At 42.1% G+C, this 19947-nt stretch overlaps 1 protein-coding gene across 2 annotated transcripts in view; it reads left to right on the top strand.

The window, feature by feature from the left end:
• LOC146866452 (UDP-glucuronosyltransferase 2A1-like) overlaps positions 1 to 19947 on the top strand; it is a 203163-nt gene that overhangs the window by 95861 nt on the left and 87355 nt on the right. For both annotated transcript variants that reach the window (XM_085636528.1, XM_085636529.1), the window contains exon 2: positions 19063 to 19211. In XM_085636528.1, the coding sequence (XP_085492654.1) occupies positions 19063 to 19211 (149 nt within the window). The remainder of the gene's footprint in view (positions 1 to 19062; positions 19212 to 19947) is intronic.

Below are 19947 nucleotides of genomic sequence, written 5' to 3'. Positions count from 1 at the left end.
GAAAGGCGCCCTTTATGCAGTCTTTGTAGACTTAAAAGCTGCATTTGACTTGGTCCCAAGAAGTAAGCTCTGGCAGGTCCTAATGGAGTTGGGAATAGCACCTGAACTCCTCACCGTGATCATCCGCTTGCATGAGGGAAATGTTGCCAGGGTCCGCTGGGGGGGCCCGGGGGAGGTGACGGAGGATTTCCCGGTTGGCAGGGGAGTGAGGCAGGGCTGCGTCATGGCGCCGACCCTGTTCTCTCTCTTCATCAACGGGGTGACCGACTGGCTCTCGCGGACCCCCACCGATGCGCCGACTCTGGCAGGAGTGCGTATCCCTATCCTCATGTTTGCGGATGACACGCTGATAATTTCTAAGACCCCTGGCGGATTGCAGAAGGCTGTCGGGTGTTTCGAGGAATTTTGCGCAGAAAGAGGTCTGGAGGTAAACACGGGGAAGACAAAGTACATGTCCTTTAATGGATCAAAAACCTTTAGAGGAAAAATAATCATGAATAAGTCGCCCCTGGAGGAAGTGACATCATTTACATATCTGGGGATAACATTGCAAAATGACATGCGCTGGGGTTGCCAATTAGATCGGGCTGGCCTACAACATAAACGACAAGCAGGGGCCTTGTTGGCTAGATTTAAAACCTCACTAACTAAGCCAATTTCTCCAGTTTTAGAAATCTATGGTACCAAGGTCCTGGGCTCATGCCTCTATGGGGCCGAGCTCTGGGGCTTTAATAACTTGATTAGCTTGAAAGCCCTAGAAAATGCTTTTTGCGCAAAGTCACAAACCTCCCTTCCAGCACACCACTGCGACCGCTATTATTGGATTTGGGCAAAAAACCCCTAGAACATCTGGTGAGGCTACGTCCAATATTATATTGGCGTCGACTCTGGTGTACTGATGAATTAATCCATTACAGGAGTGGTTTTAAAGACATCATAGAATCTGACAGGTCACAAAAAATACCATGGCTACAAGGGATAAAATCCCTTTTGGGAAGTATAGGCCTGATAGATCTCTGGAAAAAACCTGCAGACACCATTTTTCCTTCCAAAGAAAACTTGAAATACATGTACTGGGAATGGGTATATAGATTGGAAACCACCCAAGGCCTTTCTACCCATCTAACAGCCCGCTTTTTGGATTTAAAAGCCCTTCCTCATCGAGAGGATTACTGGGATCTCATTGAAAAAACAACTGACCGCAAGTTGTATTTCCAGCTGCGGGTGGGTACACTACCCATAGCGGAATTTACCTCTAGATGGGGGAGGCAAAGCAGTAATAATGATAAGTGTTACAGATGTGCTGCATCATGTGAGAATATCGGGCACCTGTTATTTTTCTGCCCAATGTATATGGCACCTCATAAAAGATGGATACAACCCATCTGCAAGTTCTTTGGTATTAGAAGATATGCTATTGCCCTTCGTATCCTGTGCACTGATCCTACCCCTCCAATATGTATAGCTGTGGCTAAATTCCTAGGGTGGGCCTGGTGTATAAGAACAAAAGCACTGAGGCAAATTGCCAATTCTTCTTCTTTGACTTAACACATAAATTGCTTATCCGCCCTGGATAATTTACCGGTTGTTAACAAACAGAGTATTGGGATGTGAAAGCTTCGTTTAGCTAATTTTTTGTACATTATAAACTGACATGTAATGTCTTTTTAATCTGATTTTTACTGCAAGCTCGTCGGCCACCGTAAATTTAATTGCAATTTTATCCTTTTTAGGTAATTTATATGTATTTATGTGTAATGTTTGTATGTGCTTTTATGACTTAATTGCCGAATAAAGCTAATTGAATTGAATTGAATTGTATCGGTAGGGTCTGTCTCCGTCCTTTCTTGCAAGGTTGTGCAGGGTAGTCTCTGGGGCCAATCGCCTTCCTATCCACTCGGAGCACCGGCTCCTAGCAGTCGGCACATAGCCACTCATGTATTAGCACAAGATGGGAGGCCAAATAATATTTAAGGCTGTCGGGGACAGTCAGGCCACCATCATACACTCCACTCTGGTGCCTGTGTAAAGCAGCCTAGGCAGGCTTCCTGATCTATTTTGTGAAAGTAGGCCCGCAGCACTGGGAATGGTGCATTTTGCAGGATATATAAAAATCGAGGTAGGACCATCTTTTCATACATAGCTGTCTTGCACATCAGCGAAAGCGGCAGTGTCCGCCAGTGACTGACATCCCTCCGGAAGCTATCTAGGACTTCATATAAATTCCTTCTCAAAATCTTTGTGGCATCTCATGTGACTAACATGCCTAAATAGGTAAATCCTTTGAGCTCAATCGGTATCACAAGTCCCCCTTGGCAAGTCTGGTACCAAACTCACCAGGGGGCACAGGCATGATATTTTCCAATAAATACTGTAACCAGAGTGGTCTCCAAAAATACGAAACAACTGTGGTACTCTATCGATTGACATTTGGGGATTGGTCAGGTACAGCAGTACATCATCTGCCCAAATGAACGGGTCATTATGACCCCAAGCAGCCAGCGGCTCCAGAGCGAGCAAGAAAATTATTGGGGATAGTGGGCACCCTTGTCCGGTACCTTTGCCCAGGATGAAAGCCTGCAACACCACATGATTGATTCTGATCCTCGCCACCGGTTTCGTATAGAGAGTCGGACCCAGGCACAGAATTTTGGACCAAAATGCAGGCATTGTAGGACAGAAAAAAGGTAGTCCCTTTCAATACTATCAAACGCCATTCTTGCATCAAGGGAGAGTAGCACCATCTAATCTGTATGGGATCCCCACGTCATGTGCAACACACCATACAGGTGACACGGATTGAGCTGCGTTCCTTTATGGGGCATAAAACCGGACTGGTCCAGGTGGATTATTGAGGTAATTCCTTTGCGAAGCCTGAGTGCCAGCACCTTTGCTAGAGCCTTAGCCTCGAAGTTTAGTAAAGATATGGGCCGATGTGATGAGCATTCAGTCGGGATTTGTGTTTCTTGGGGAGCACTACAATAGTCATGCGTTGATCAAGTGGCAGTTCCCCTTCCCTCAGTGCCTCCTGGAACATTGCCAACATATGTTTTGATACTTTAGTGGACATTCCATTGTCTAATTCGACTGGTAGGCCGTTTGATCCCACTGCCTTCCCAGAATGTAAAGTCTTCAGGAAAGTTAGTAGTATGTTCTCTGTAATATCACCATCAGGGCCTCTCTGTTTTCATCCAAAAGGGGTTGGACCTTAATGTCTTTGAAGAACTCGATGCAGTCCTCCGCAGTGACCCCAGAAGGGGGTGTATAGACCGTCTCATAATAAGAAGTGAAGGTATGTGGCCCAGCTCCAGATCAGCCTGTTCAAGGATGTTGCGACCTAGTTCTAGGATCTCCCTTTCCAAATCATCTAAGGTAGCCCGTTAATTTTTCTTTATTCCCGCGATCATAGAGATCGCCTGTCCCCATATAATTGTCTTAAATGCCTTCCAAAGAACGCTGGAGGAATCGACTGTAACATTGTCACTGAATATTGTTCTGCCCCTCCCTTAAGTTGCACCATCTTGGTCTTGTCTTTGAAATAGCAGGGACCAATTTGGGGCACGGCAACCCTACCAGGTGTCTGACCACAAAACGTAGCAACTACTGGGAAGTGGTCGGAAATGATTCTCGCCTTGCGGTGTGTCTGGAGAAATCTATGTGCATGCATGTGTTGAGTGAAGAGATAATCTAGTCAAGAGTTGCTGGAGTTCGCCTCCGAGTTGAAAGTATACTGCCGCTCAAGAGGGTTGTGTTCCTGCCACAGGTCGACCAAGTCAAAAGTGTCCAAAAATGCCAGCAGAGGAGAGGCTGTACCATGCCCCTATACCTGTCTTTGTCTGTCAGTCATAGGGTCCATTACTGCGTTCATGTCGCCCCGAAAAATAAGAACACCCGGTGGCATTCCCACGATTGTGGAGCCCAGTTCAGGTAATGTCTGTGCATGCATCCTCTGCGGGATGTAGATAGAGCAAAGGTTGAGGGTATGACCCTGTCATTTACCGGTCTGTGCCACAAACCTCCCAGAGGGGTCGTACCACATGTGTTGTGGAATATATAGGAGCAACTTTTTACCAATATTCCCACCCCTCTCAGGTCAGTTGTGAAACCCCATCCTATCTAACGCCTGGTAGCAATTGCCCTTCAGATCGGTCTCTTGTAGCAATACTATGTCCGGGGAGTATCTTTTTGGATATTGTAGTGCCATGATTCTCTAAATCTTACTCCCCAATCACTTTACGTTTCAGGTTATCACCCTTAAAGTGTTTTGGAGAGGTGGATCCCCCTTAGAGATGCAAATTTGTAAGCCTGGGGCTGGTTTTGGTGAGACACAGAATTGGCATACTATGGCCAAGTTCACAGGGTCAAATAATGGTAGAACGGGAAAAATATCCTACTGAGCAGAAGAAGTCTGCTTGAGGGCCACCAGAAGCGACCCAAAAGCGATGGACATTTTAGCTTCCACTGTGGAGATGCTGGACAGGTTCACTAATATATAACAGGTTTTTCCCTCATCTCAATGGCCTTCTGTCCGCACACTGGGATTGAAATTGCATAGAAATATGGGGGGGGGGGGTAGGGTTGTAAATCCCTGAACAGAGGCATGAGAGATAGAAATGGGAAGAAATGGTCGATGTGGATAGATGGAGAGGAACCCTGGAAGGGTATGAGGGCTCGGGCCCTACCATGGTAAAATACAATGTTGTGCTGTTTCTCTCTTGTTATCAAAGATGGTAATCATTTATTGAGATGAATTTAATGTATTGTATTTCGCATTTATTTTTCCCTTATATCTCTATGGAATATTTCTCGATTATATCTTTTCGTTCTGTCCCTTTTTCTCATCTGCAATAGTTCTATATTTTCAAATACATCTTTTTAAGTTCAAATATGGTAATCATAAGATATGTAAAGCGCAGGAATGATCTATGATGTCATTCACTGTTGGTGGTGAAAACTTGAAGTATAACAATAAAAAATATCGACTGGTATATAAACAGGTCAGTTTAAGCAATGCTTTTTTTTTTTTTTACAAAATTGTGACATTCATTTCTCAAGTAACGTCAATGCGATCTGCTTGTCACAGCAGTAACAAGCTCAGTTTGGCGAAGGAAGTGCGATTAATTAGGTTAGATACCAGTTGTTCCGTGAAACTAGAGCAATGTCCATTTAACTCACGCCTTTCCCTTCCAGTGGAAACTCAAAGTATCAGGAAGTTCATGCCAGGTTTTTATGGTTTATTATCTGACTTTATGTATCTGCTGTCCTCGTGGGAGCAGTCAAACTGCCCTCTCTGCTCCTCTGGCTTCGGTTCAAGGTCTGCGCGTGTTGGGCGGAGGAGAAACTTTCATTGGGAATGTGTGGAGCAGCCATGGCTCAGAAGGGGATTTTACCACTGGCTGTGCTTGCGTTGTGTGGGGTCCGACAGGTGTCCTGCGGAAAGGTACTGGTCTGGCCAGCTGATGGTAGTCACTGGATAAACCTCCAACCCATCCTGGAGGAGCTTGCGCGACGCGGGCATGAGGTGACGGTACTGGCGCATGCGGCCTACGTGCTCATCAATTACACCCACCCTGCGCCTTTTCACTTTGAGATGTATTCGGTTCCATTCACGAGGGAGAGCAATAAAGCCATGGCAGATGACTTCATGCAACTGTGGGTCAACGACTTGCCAAAACTTTCATACTGGGAATCCTTCTTAAAAATGAAAGAGTCCATATCCAAAATAACTGCTCAAAAAGAAGCGGTCTGTCGCAGCAGGGAACTGCTAAGCAAGCTGCAAGAAAAACGGTTTGATGTACTCCTTTCAGACCCCTTCGCCCCCTGTGGGGAGCTGGTGGCCGAGATTCTGGAAGTCCCTTTTGTCTACCATACGATTCTCTATAGCCAACACCATGGAGAGACTCTGCGGGCAGGTCCCGGCCCCTCCATCCTATGTCCCCGGTGCTACACTGGGGTCCCACGACCGAATGTTCTTCACAGAGAGGTTGAAAAATGTGCTTTTCTACCTTTTCCAGGATGCAGTGTTTAATCATTTCATGTGGAGAGGCTTGAGCCAGATGTACGGTGACGCACTAGGTAAGAATGCTGCCCCTTTGAGATCTCCCAATAGGAACAAGAGGCGTGTCCTAGTCCTAACTCAAAGATGGGCTTTATGGTGGGAAACAATTGGTTTCTGCCCCGGTATGTTATGGTGTGCCAACCCCGTGCTTAATTAAGGGCATTAACCTATCAGTGCGTTTTGGGGCTATAGGGGCAATATGTTGCGTGTTGCTTTTGAGTTTTTTTAATATTTGAAAGCTGAGAATATTATTGAGAAAAGATGCAACACGTCGGCGGGTGTTTGTGCAACGTGCTTGCTTTGTGTACTTTTTCTTCCGACAATTGCCTCATTCCCCAGTGTAAGTTATACGACCTTGTTACCCTGACGTACGAATGCAGAAAATGGAAACTGATGTCTGATAAAGAGCTTCATTAAAGCCCTTATTTTCATAAGGACGCCTAATCTGTGCAGGACATCGAAAATCACACTTTTTTTCAGTTCCTGCGCCAAATATTTAAAGTTTGTAAAGAAAAACTCTGCACACCTCTAGTGGGCTCTGTGGTGATGTCTAGGATCTGCTCACCTGAACACCTTTGGTTTTCCAAACTTTGATTGTGTGATAATCGAAAATGGCTGTGAGTGGGGCTGGGATTGAAACGGCAGCACAAGCCCAGGTCAAACTCGAATGTTGAACTCTGGACATGGAAAGCAACACAAAGCCCGACCCTGTTGAGTGCTGAAAACATCTGCATTAGGGGAGAGCATATTATCCAAGCGTAGCCGATTGCTGCTCAAGTCTGTCCTAAAACGCAATTCATAACAAAAATGTGAATTTCATAGCTGGAGTATGTTTGCAACCACATCCTCCCACTGAAATCTAGGGGAGAAACTGACATATATAATTACTTAGATGTTATTGAAATTAATTTGAAGTGTTACATTTTTCAAGTTCTACTGTGTCTGTCTCCCTGCAGCAATTACCATTCGTGCAGGTGTTGCTGCTGCATCCCTTCAACTCTACCTAGCTATTCCTCATCTGTTGTCATAGTACACTTGTGAACCTTTCTTTCTATTGTATTATAATCCCATTTATATACTGCTTACTACCTCTGAAAAACCTTAGAATCGCTTTATGGCAAGTAGTACGCTGCTGCGGAACTCAAACTCAGGCTCCGATTTACTAAATGTATGTGCCCTGGTCGTGCCACACTTTTGGTACAGCCATGACGCAAAATGCTAGTCGAGATTGAGGAAGCCGCAAAAGGACAGATTAATGTCATTTGCATCTTTGTAAAAAAAAGTCACGTAATGCGTCGTCTTGTGCTTTGTTACATTCCACTGCGGCGGGTAGGCATTACATGGATTGAGTGATCCAGCGCAAAACCAGGGGTGGCGAAATTTACAAATCCTCCCTATTCACAGACCCGTCGTTACACTAACTCATTTACACACGCATTCATTGGTGGGGCCCATAACACCAACACTCGCACGTTTCTCTCCCAGGTCTGCACACAGGAGGAATGAATGATTCAAGCGCTGGACATGTGGGGAAATACCTTATAACCTAAAGGGAAGAAAAGTTATTTTACAGAATATACATTAACATTCGTCACCCATAGATTCCTGATCCCAAACATCAAGGCACTCCACCCACTTGGTCGACGGACCAATTAGTTGGATTGGTTGATGGTGATTTAGAACCAGCTAAAACACATTTTAAGACTCAGAATCTTTTATTCTCTTTAACTAAAAACCACAAACTCATAATTTCTGCTAATCAATATTTGTTTATCAAGATTTTAGTTGCAATTTAATATTAGCATTTGTTTCATCAAAAGTTTAGAATTTTTAGATCAATTAGTTTCAAATCGCGGGTCATTATATTTACCTATTCTGGCTATCTGGATTTTCTCTATTTCTTTTGGCTCTGCATAATCGAATTAGCCGTTAAATTGTCCAAATAAAGCAGGCCAAAGTTCAAAGTTTGAAAGTCCTTTGCTCAGCACGTTACAGTCCCAAAGATCGCCAAAGGACCAGAAGTCGTGCCAGCATCAGTCATCGCCTGTAGGGTCAAAGAGGGTGTGCAGTCATAGTAACCGCCGAATGTCAGACCCTTGCCTATTCTACTACTCTTTTATAATAAATTTCGGGATAACATGAAACATTTTTAGGTGGAGAAAGTCTGTGATTGGCTGATCAAGAACGTCCGATTTTAGTCAGTCAGGTTTCACATGGATTTTGCTGATTCAATTCCGGAGATGACATAGTCTTTATGTTACAAAATGTTGGTTCTTTACTTGTATGATCCAATTGTTCATTTAAACCAGTTTTTACTGTCTGTACTTGACAGTCCACCAAGATCCTATCCTTGACCGGGGACAGTGTGGAATAGGTTATGTGGAAGTTCACGGAGCCATCCGAGTCTGTGCAGTAGAGATCGCGCTCACGAGAACATTTTTGATTATATGTGAAGTTTAATTTACGCTGTGCAGCCAGGCATCCAGTGCAGTTTCACTTGTTTTTTTTCTATCTTGTTGGGACCATTTGCATGATGGTTAAAGCACACTATGAGTGCTCAACCTGTAGCTGTATTTCCTACCTAAGTACAAATTGATGTGTGTCTTCCCCTTTATTTCCACACTTTAACTCAATGGAATAAGTCTAAAAATACATAAGTTACAAATTGAAATACATCTGCAGACCTTAGTGTTCATGTGCACTCCTGAATAAAGCCACCCTGAACACGTGGGGTGGAATTGTTGCTATGACTGAAACATGTCAACCGTTTTAAAGGATGTGAGAGGTCACTAACTCCTCGCCAGACATCCACCACTGTTTTTAACCTTGTCCAAGGGTACAATTTTTAAATAATATGGTAACCCAGAAGGCAATTTTAATTCACACTTTCATCTTCTTTGACAGAAAGAAACATACTGAAACAACCCTAGCTCCGCTGTAATCAGGCATTGAAGCACACCCATGACACGCTAGGCTCTCAGGTGGGACCCCAATGATGAAGCATGCCAAAAAACTAGTGAGGTGTGAGGGACGCCCTAAAGGAATTTGGTAGCTTTGCTCACTCCACTTTGTTTATGGATATTGTGATGGGAAGGTGAGAGAGCTTTCTCTCTTCTCGCTCTCCCCTATGTTATTCTGTCTTGTATTGTTATAACTGACAACTTTTTGTCTCAAAAAATCATTGACAGATAAATACAGATGCTAAATCCATTTCAATGCCTTCCTTTCAAAATCTATTAACTCTTTCCACTAAACCATTAGAAGAAGGATTGTTTAAGGATGTTTTTTCTTATTTGATACAATGTTTGTGTAGAAAATTCACCATTTCTGTTAAGTCAATTGAGTACCATTGACTGACACCAAAATTTGTGGAATACCTTCAATAGCAAAAATTCTTTATAAAAAAGAGCTAAACTCATAGTGTACCCATTTTAAGTAGTAATCAGTTAGTAGTAATAAAATACACATATCCTCATTCAAAGAACGCAACTAAATTCATGTTCTCTTTTGAGGTCTTCCAGTATTTGTCTTCTCTCACACACTCCATACATCTACCAATACTTGAATCAACTTCTGAGTCCATTTCTGGCCACCAATAATGTTTTCTCAAAAGTCTTTTGGTAGCAGTAGCTCCTGGGTGTCCTCGATGAGCTAACTTCACCAATTTGTTTCTTAATATAAAAGGTGGTACAAATGCATCATATCTCATAAGCAATTATCCTTCAATAGTCATTTTATCAGCTACTTGTAGATAACCTTTTAATGTTTTATCCACATTCATTATTGGTAGCCATCCATTCACCCTGTACTTTTTTAAATTTATTCAAAACAACACCCTTTCTCCTATCTTCTATCATTCATTATCAGAAATAGACCCCTTACAACAATCTATAGCATCAACAACTGACACAACACTACTGGTCACACATATTAACATGTTCATCTAAATCTTCAATTGGCAATATGCATCATCAATCAAACCTTTTGTTCAAACCTCCAGAAATATGTCTAACTACAAAATTAAATTACTCATGTAATCTTGACGTTAACCTGATCAACCTGGAAGAAGCAGTTGCAGTTACTCTAGCACATCCATCAAACATAAACAGAAGTGGTTTATAATCGGTACTATTTCAAAACAGTTCCCCCACAAGTAGCTCCTCAATGTCTCAACAGCCCACAAACTTGCCAAAACTTCTCATGCTGTACCCTTTCTCTGCATCTTTTAACCCTCCTGAAATAAAGACTATGGTATATTCTTTGCCATCTATCACCTGACTAAACACTGCTCTAAGCCTATCCCACTGGAATCTACAGTGATGATATTTTTTCTTTGGGATCATACGACCTTTTAGGTTTTGGATGTCCTGGAAAGCTTTCTCTTGCTCTGTACTCCATACAAATTTAGTTTTCTTTTTTAATAATCTCCTGAATGGTTCAATCAAAATTGCATAACATTGAATAAAATGAGCCTAATGTTCACTCATGCCAAGGAATGACCTCAACACATCTTTGTTAATGGATATGGATGTCTCCCAAATAGATTTTACTAAGTCAAACTTTAGTGTGATTTCTGCCGCAACACACTGTATGTACCAAAAAATCTACAGCTGTCTACAAAAACGTACATTTAGATTTAATGATTGTTAGACTTGGCATCTTTTGGCGTGTTTCCCCAGAGATTTTGCTTTCTGACCTCCCGGTTTTTGACTCTGTTTGTGCTGGCTTAGCGTTTCTGCACACTTTTCTCTCTGCTGATCAGTGGTAAAGTGTAAGTGCTCCTGTGGTAAATTGTGTTATGGATTGGTGTTTCCATGATTGGATGTTTGATTTACTTGCTAGTCCATAGTAAAGTGCACTGAGTGTGCCAGGGCCTGTAAACCAAATGCTACAAGTGGGCCTGCAGCACTGATTGTGCCACCCACATGCGTAGCCTGGAAAAGGTAACTCAGACCTGCCAATTCAGAGTCTGCGCGCAGTTTGTAACTGCCATGTCGACTTGGTCAGTGCATACATTTGCCAGTCTCTAACCTTCCCTTTTTTTACATGTCAGCCACCCCTATGGTAGGCCCAAGGTACCCTTGTGGGCTGGGTGCAGTGTATGTGAAAGGTAGGACATGTCCTGGTGTGTGTGGCATGTCCTGATAGTGAATTACAGCCCATTTTGTTTTTCACTGTTGCAAGGCTACCTGTTCCCATAGGACATAATGGGAAGTTTGTTTAATAACATCTTCTAAACATAACAGGCCCTGGGAACTAGGTAGGAAAATAAAGTTTAGTATGCCTGAACTCAGACTCATGCATCTTTTTGTGAAGGTGATTTTTACATTCTGTGTTTGAAAATACCACTTTTAGAAAGTAGGTGTTTTCTTGCTCAGATATCCCGTGTGCCTCTGCTGAAATGTGGATTGCCTGTCTGGGTTTTGGATGACAGAAGGCTGGGGAGCAGGAGTGGCTCCAGATAGTCTAGGTAGGGTCAGAAAAGGGCGGAATAGACCTGGGCTGCAATGGGGGAAGGGGGAGGAGATTTCCTTGCACCTCACAGAGCCTGGTCTGCCTCTGACAATGCTGTCTCCACCACCTGCCAGGAAGTCACACCAGAGAAGGCAGAACTGGTTCTGGCCGGGCACAGACACTCTCTGCCTAAGAGATCAAAGGATTTTGGGATATAAATATTGGGGCACAGACCCCTGAACTTTAGAACTCTTTTGGATCAACCAGACTGCCAAGAAGAAGAGCTGGAGAAGCTATGAGGAGGAACTACCGCTTTTCTGTGTGCTTTGCTGTGTTGGCCTGCAGTGACTGCTTCTGTCTTGGGCAGTGAAAGGACTGCACTGAACTTTCTGCAATCTACTTGTGAGTCTCTCCAAGGGCTGGAGGTAGCCTGTTCACGAAGTCTCAGGAACAGCAAAGACTTCAAGCTCTTCTGCCCTCAGCACTGGGGACTGTGTGTTTTGTGCAGCAACAGAAGAAAAGCAACTCAACAACGTCTACGATGCCGCTGCCGACTCCGTGTCCCGAAGGCACCGCAGAGGACACCGCCGCAATGCCGCACTGCGACCCTGGTCTCACCGACGACCCCTGCTGATGCCGTCACCGAGCCGCTGCTTGCACCGCGACCTGTGGGCACCGCACTCCGCACCACCTTGCTTCACGACGAAGCCTTGGCCTCCCTGACGATGCCACTCCACCCCGAAATTGATGCCGCTGCTTGCAACGTGGTTCGAGGGCACCGCTCTTAAAGTTACACAACGCACCGCCCTCATCCCGCACTGCAGCCTTGGCCTACCAATGCTGGAGCCATCGACTCCAGTTTGTCAGGCGACGACAGTGCTTCAGCAACGACCACGCCACTGCTTGCACAGTGACCTGCCAGAACCGTGACAATCACCGCCTTCATCTTGCACCGCGATCCTAGTCTCATCGACGACGCCATCTGACACCACCACCGAGGCGCTGCTCGCACCGCGACCTGAGGGCACCGCGCACCGCACTGCTGCACTTCGCACCGCAGCACACGACACCTGCCTACGTCAGCGCCCCTGACTCCAATAGAGAGGAGATGGACCTGCAACGCGTGTGACTTCGAGGGCTACTATGACTCTGCGATCAGCCATAACTGTTTGTACTTGTTTGATCACGACGCCGTGATAGCCCTAGACGGAGCTATCGACATCAAGGAACTGTTTTTAAAGCGTATTTTGGTAACTGTAGATTTTTAAGGACTGTATTGTGGATTTTTATAGTTTTGAGTCTTTTCTTAAGTATATCAAAATATTGGATATTTTTCTAAACTGGTGTGGTGTCCTTTTGTAGTGCTTACATTTTATTACTGTTGGTTATGTGCAAATGCCTTACACACTGCCTCTAAGATAAGCCTGACTGCTCTTGCCAAGCTACCAAGGGGGTGAGCATGGGTTATTTTAGGAGTGTAACTCCCTTATCCTGACTAGGAAGAAGGGTCCCTATTTGGACAAAGGTGCAAGCCCTTGCCAACTAGAGACCCCCATTTCTAACAATGATAGTCATACCTCGGTTTTCAAGTATCTCCAGTACCTCATTCAAAATGTCATTATGGTCTTTCACAGTTTTAGCATGAATCACAACGTCATCCTGAAAGGTTTGAACACCGTGTATGCCCTCAAAAAGATGGTGAATTAACTTCTAAAACACACTTGCACCCAATGCCAAACCAAAAGGTAGACGGACATATCGATATGACCCAAAGGGAGTAAAAAAAGTGGTTAAATCTTTTGAACTCTAAGACCATTTCACCTGGTGATGCGCAGATTTTAAATCAATTATATAAAAATATTTGGAACCACTTACTGAGTTAAGCATCTCGTGTATGTTAGGAAGGGGGAAGGGGATGACAATTCACTATGATGCTTTTATTTAAGTATCTTAAATCGACACAAAGCCTACTTTCACTGTTTTTCTTTTGTAACCACTATTGCTGAAATCTATTTAGATGAGTCATTGGGTTCAATGATGCCCTATTTACACAGCATGCTCAATAAGTCTTTCAGTTCTTTCCTGACTGAAAGTGGTACATATCGAACTTTATGGGACACTGGTATGGCATTTTCTTTAAACTTGATATGGAGCTCAAATCCTTTTACACTTGCAATATGTGAGGAAAATACTTTACTATGTTAGTCCAACCCCTCTTCAATTTCCAAACCCTGATCTTACTGTTCTACACTGAAAATTTACATATCTTCTATCACTAGGGGTTCATCAGAATCTGGTTTGAGCAAAGTACCAAGTTTACCAAGATCTCGCAAACCCAAAATGTCTCTTCCCCTTACTGCCACATAATGTTTGATTTTATAGAATGCCCTTTGAAACCAAAATGTATCCAAAAATTTCATTAAAGTACCCTAACATATTCAATGTCAAATTCTCCAAATGCTTTTTGATTGATGTCTGATTCTATCAATTTTACAATATATAAAATGTACGATTTGCTAAAATTGATATCGGCAATCCTGTATCAGCCAATATAGGTAATTCTATCTTACCTATGTGGACTATACCTAAAGGACCTTTAAATTTGCCTGGTTTCAAATCAACAGTAAGCACAATATTGGAAAACATTTGTTCATCAAATTCATCAACTGAATTCATTTTTATTTTTCTAGCCGGCTTGGTATTTCTAAAACCCAACCCAAAATTCCCTATTTTTTGGCACTTTCTACATTTTTTACCAGTACCTGGCCATCCTGAATGATTTCATAATTTATTTTTTTAGCCACATCTATAGCACATTAGAGACAATCAAAAACTGTTTTTTTCTGATTTCTGTCTTTCCTGTACAGTCAATGAAGAACCACCACTTTTTAAGTCAGTCTTTATTTCAAGGACAACACAAACTGATTGAGTTTGCGTATTTCCTGATGAGAATATTGTCTTGCATAATAAAGTCCTTTCAATTCCTTTGGCTATGTCGGTGACTTCACTAAGTGTTGGATTCCTACATGCCGGAAGTCTTTCTTGTATTTTTTTTAGAATAGCAATGAAACACTAACTGGTATCTTAAATATATATCTATCATGTCTCCAAATGCACAGGAAGCTGCTAATATGCGCAAACTTACAATGTACACCTCCAAATTATTTTGTTCATGTTGTTTTCTCATACAAAAACCATGCCTTTGCACCATGACATTGGTGTGTTGGTAAATTGTTTTACTATTCTATTTACCGCTTCTTTTTATTCATTTAATGGTGCAAACTGCCCATCTCTGGCAGATTATTACATATTTCCTGAGCTGCACGTCCCAACAAGTCAAACATTAAAGCCTTTTTTTCGTTCAGGATACATTTTTTTACCATCAATAGCAATTAAATCACTTTCAAATGAACTGTGCCAATTTTTCCATCTCATCACTGGTTTTCCCAGAGATTGAAGACATAGTGGTGGGTGATTGAAAACACTGGAGCTAGCAATACTGATTACTAGACAAACTTGTTTGAATATTGAAGCACCTGTTTGGATAGTGAATGAAATCAAATTTTATTAAAGTAATTGTCCATAGCTTAATTGTAAGAACTTATTGAGTCAACCTAGTAGCCCTAAGGTACATGGTAGTGAAATTATAACAAATGACTATGGTTCACTTGGGATAGCATTAACCCAGTGGAGTCACACTAAGGCATTAAATTAAAAACATATGCATCTGAAAAATGAAATAAAGAATCAAATATATAAAGCCTGTGTCCAGAATTAAAATTGGGTGGGACAAAACTAATTGGAGAAGCAAGTTTTGTGCATCTTTCGTTAGAAGTCGTGTTGGGTGTGTACTTTCCCTGTGTAAGGCTTTATATATTCAATTTGTCTTTTCATTTTTCATATGCTCTTCATTTAATACTGTAGCGTGACTCCACTGGGTTTACGCTATCCCAAGTGAACAATAGTCATAACTAAATTGTGGCATTACACTGTAGACTGTGTTCTTTTTATACATTGCAGCTTAAAGGTTCTGTTCTATTATTTGTTTATATAATTCCAAGAATATTAATTAGCAAACATACAGCATATCAATTTGATTCCTTTGACAGTCAAGCGTTATAAATTAGGAAACTTCCCAGCTGTGCTGGCTATATGCAGTCTAGCTGTTTAAACACCATTGTGCAGTGACATCATAGACACGCTCGTGCCTCCATACCTCAGCGAGCATTGTCTTGAGCTCACATTAAAAGATCCGATGCCAGTTTTTACTGTGCAGCCTGAGTGCGAGATGCAAGCATGTGTCGCTTTGCTCAGCACGCCCTTTTTATTCAACGAGGCCACGAGCCAATTGCATTTACTGCCACCAGCTTTAAAGCTCTCTGAAGCGTCATGAGCCGGCCAATATCAACAATGTTTGAAGAAAGAAATATTGCTTCTGCGCTAATAAATGACAGCACGTACGTTTCAAGATTCTGACACTCGGGCAGTTGAAAACAGCGTTTCACTTCCAGAAATGCGAATCTCTGACACTCAGGGCCCGATTCACAGAACGAACTTAAGACAAAATCCTAAACTTACTACCATTTTGGTATTCACAGAAGGCACTTACTCATTTTGATATTCACAGAAGGCACTTACTCATTTCGGTATTCACAGAAGTTAGGAGTCCTAACTTTAGGACTCCTAAATGCCTTCTGTGAATACCGAAAGTCTTAAAATTAGGATTTTTCTCAGTTTAGTAGTAGTATAGTTAGGACTCCTAACTTTAGGACTCCTAAATGCCTTCTGTGAATACCGAAAGTCTTAAAATTAGGATTTTTCTCAATTTAGTAGTAATAAAGTTAGGACTCCTAACTTTAGGACTCCTAAATGCCTTCTGTGAATACCGAAAGCCTTAAAATTAGGATTTTTCTCAGTTTAGTAGTAGTATAGTTAGGACTCCTAACTTTAGGACTCCTAAATGCCTTCTGTGAATACCGAAAGTCTTAAAATTAGGATTTTTCTCAATTTAGTAGTAGTAAAGTTAGGACTCCTAACTTTAGGACTCCTAAATGCCTTCTGTGAATACTGAAAGCCTTAAAATTAGGATTTTTTCTCAGTTTAGTAGTAGTAAAGTTAGGAGTCCTAACTTTAGGACTCCTAAACTGAGAAAAATCCTAATTTTATGACTTTCGGTATTCACAGAAGGCATTTAGGAGTCCTAAAGATAGGAGTCCTAACTATACTACTACTAAACTGAGAAAAATCCTAATTTTAAGACTTTCGATATTCACAGAAGGCATTTAGGAGTCCTAAAGTTAGGACTCCTAACTTCTGTGAATACCGAAATGAGTAAGTGCCTTCTGTGAATATCAAAATGAGTAAGTGCCCTCTGTGAATACCAAAATGGTAGTAAGTTTAGGATTTTGTCTTAAGTTAGTTCTGTGAATCGGGCCCTTAGGCTTTTGACATCAGCATTTCTTGGAGGGCCTTGAAATCCTTGCTCGGGGTTCGTACTCCACAATTCGTCGCCAATTTTGTAGTGTTCAAATAAGGCAGAATTCAATAAATAGTTTTGATGTAAGTGTAATCCATACACTACAAAGGCCCAGAAGAGGAACACAGGCAATTACAATGGACATGAATCTGCCTGAACTACATCCATGCTCCTCTGAACATTCCACAACTGTCTATAAACACCCCTCAACAACATCACAGACCCCTTTATGACTGGTGTTAATTTTAAACATTCTAAAAATGTAATCACCAATACAACACAATTGTGTTGCAATGGAGTATCCATACTGCCAAGATTTAAATTGGGCCCTTATTTATAAAAATAGGAAGAACTGGGGCGCTCATTTTTAATCATTGCCTCCAGACTTTGGAACTCACTTCCCATCCACATATGCCATCTTCAAAATCTCCTCCAATCCAAAAAAGCTCTTAAACCCATATATTCTCCTAAGTAGCCCCTAATTTCACACACTACCTTGTGCTAAAAAGTGTTGAGGTCAATGTGTATTTTATGAATTTCTTATCACAATAGATTTCAAGGTGTTTTAACTCCTCATGTCCATGGAGTATTTTGTGTTGACTACACCCACGTCAGAAGGATGTTTGTGAGATCATTAAATGAAATATTAAAAATGAGGGCTGATAGAACAAACTCCTTTCATACTGGGTTAACTGGAAAAACATAATAAAGATTGGTACAGTCAAGATTTCATACTACCTTCATTAAGGGGTCCCTCATGCCATATTTTTGCCCTCCTCCAATTGCTCTACCAGAGCATGAATTGTTCATCTTTAGGTCACACACATACATTGAATTGAGAAAATATGGCATCTGTATATCAGACAATAAGAAGAGGTGTAAAAAATACATGCAATGTGTTTCTCAGAGATGTAAAATTAGGCAAAAAGGAGTACTATGCAAAAATGTGTGTATTTGTAACAATTACATCCAAAACGTGCTTGATTTATTGGATTATGGCATGCATTTTGCTCCATTTCAGGCATGGCTTGCCAGTGCAGCTGCTATTTCCAATATACAGCGAGTGGGCTTTGGGTCACCCCCACTCATCCATTGACATATTTGGGGTTTGCTCCCTTCAGCCATTGCTGTGAGGCTTTGTCAAACATATCTTGGATCAGCCCATCGGAACATACACAACTCACCTCATGCTACTGACTGTTTGGTATGTCTCATCATCTTCCTTGAGGAGGTTTCATTGCAACACCAAGGAACTATTTTTTATTCTAAAGCTCTCTCACTTATCACACATTTAATTTTTATCTCGTTCATGCATTGGACACAGAAAGCAATTCATTTAGTGACGTTTTCACTGCATCGGGCTTTTTTTAATGCTTTGGTTAGGGCCCGAGCATGAGCCTCATCTTATGATTCCTGCCTAATTGCATTGTTGGGTTTAAACCCCGGGACATTCTGACCCCAAAATGAATGTCTTAACTTCACATACTACCCTGGCACCTTCTTTGCCCCACCCTCCTTGTTACCATGGCTCATTGTGTTCCCAACTTCTGCTCAGCACTCCCCCCCCATTCTACTCATGGCTCCAGTGCTGCTCATTGACCCCAGAACATGCTCTAACCACATTCCTTGTTCTTATGGCTCTTGGCAATCCTTGCTTCCGTTCTGGCCCGCCCACCCACTTAACGTTTCACTGCTCCTCACAGAGATCTCAGCTTCTGCTCTGTCACTCCACTCCTGGCAGCCACTCTGACATGCTTTCCTCACCACTGATTTCTTTTTGATATAGAGAGCCCAATAGCACCACGACCATTACCAAATCCATTAGTAGCATCACCATTACTACCACCACTGTTACCACTATTAGCATTACCATCACCACTACCACAATGTTCTTGTTTGCTTTGTGTGTAAAACAGCCAGACTTATTGGTTTGTCAAATTCTGCTTCTCTTAGGTTAGCATTTTTAAAATACTTATGATTCATCACTTCCATTGAAGTCTCCTATAGATGTCAAATATCCCTATGAAACCATCAGCACATATGGCTAATTAAATGTTTGCGTATTTTTTTCCAGGAAAGCCAACAACTTTCTGTGAAACAATGGGAAAAGCAGAAATTTGGCTGATCAGAACATATTGGGATTTTGAATATCCACGGCCACTCCTACCTAACTTTGAGTTTGTGGGAGGACTGCACTGCCAACCAGCAAAGCCTCTACCTGAGGTAATATAGTTACAGTGATTCATTAATCTGTCTGGCTAGTGATAGCCAGTGTGTGAGTTGTTAGCTAAGGCCTGTGGTGACTGATGACATTTAAAAGTGGTGGGGCATAAAAGCCTGTCCAAAGTTAAAGGACCAAGAATGCAAGCATGATTGCTTAAGGGGCGGGGAGATTGGTGGGTTCTCCCCCAATAAAAGTCAGAAATATATTGTGTAAAGTAAGGTGTAGTTTAACATTAAAGAGTTAAGAGCCTATTTTGAAGCAGCAGCTAATATAGTCCCAGGTGCAATATTATACATATTGATACCCAGTCACGCTTTACATCTGTCTCTGTTTGCCCCTACCCTAAATTTGCACTGTCATTATTTTCATTGCCATCATTAGCCTTCATCACTATTTGCCCATTTCCTAACTTAATGTGCACCTGTAACACTGTTTAACTATGTCCTAAGTTTGCTCCATGTCACTGTCAGACCTATCACTGTTTTGTCACTATCCAAAGTATGCACCCTCTCACAGTTTACTCCTCCTAGGTTTGCAAAATGCCATTGCTTGCCCCATTCCTTTGTATTCACCCTGTCACTGCTTACAAGTTTCCACCCTGTCCTTGTTGGCACCGCGTCACTGTGCGTCCCTTCACTCTTTGCCATGTCCTTCTTTGCGCCAGTAAAATTCATGCAAGCCAAGGCAGACTCGGCATGGCTCCACAACAGAATATTTATTCAGTTTGTTGCATGT

Source organism: Triturus cristatus, chromosome 2_1, assembly GCF_964204655.1.
Source record: "Triturus cristatus chromosome 2_1, aTriCri1.1, whole genome shotgun sequence".
In the NCBI taxonomy this organism is placed as follows: Eukaryota; Metazoa; Chordata; class Amphibia; order Caudata; family Salamandridae; genus Triturus; species Triturus cristatus.
This window is presented reverse-complemented; position numbering and strand designations above follow the sequence as displayed.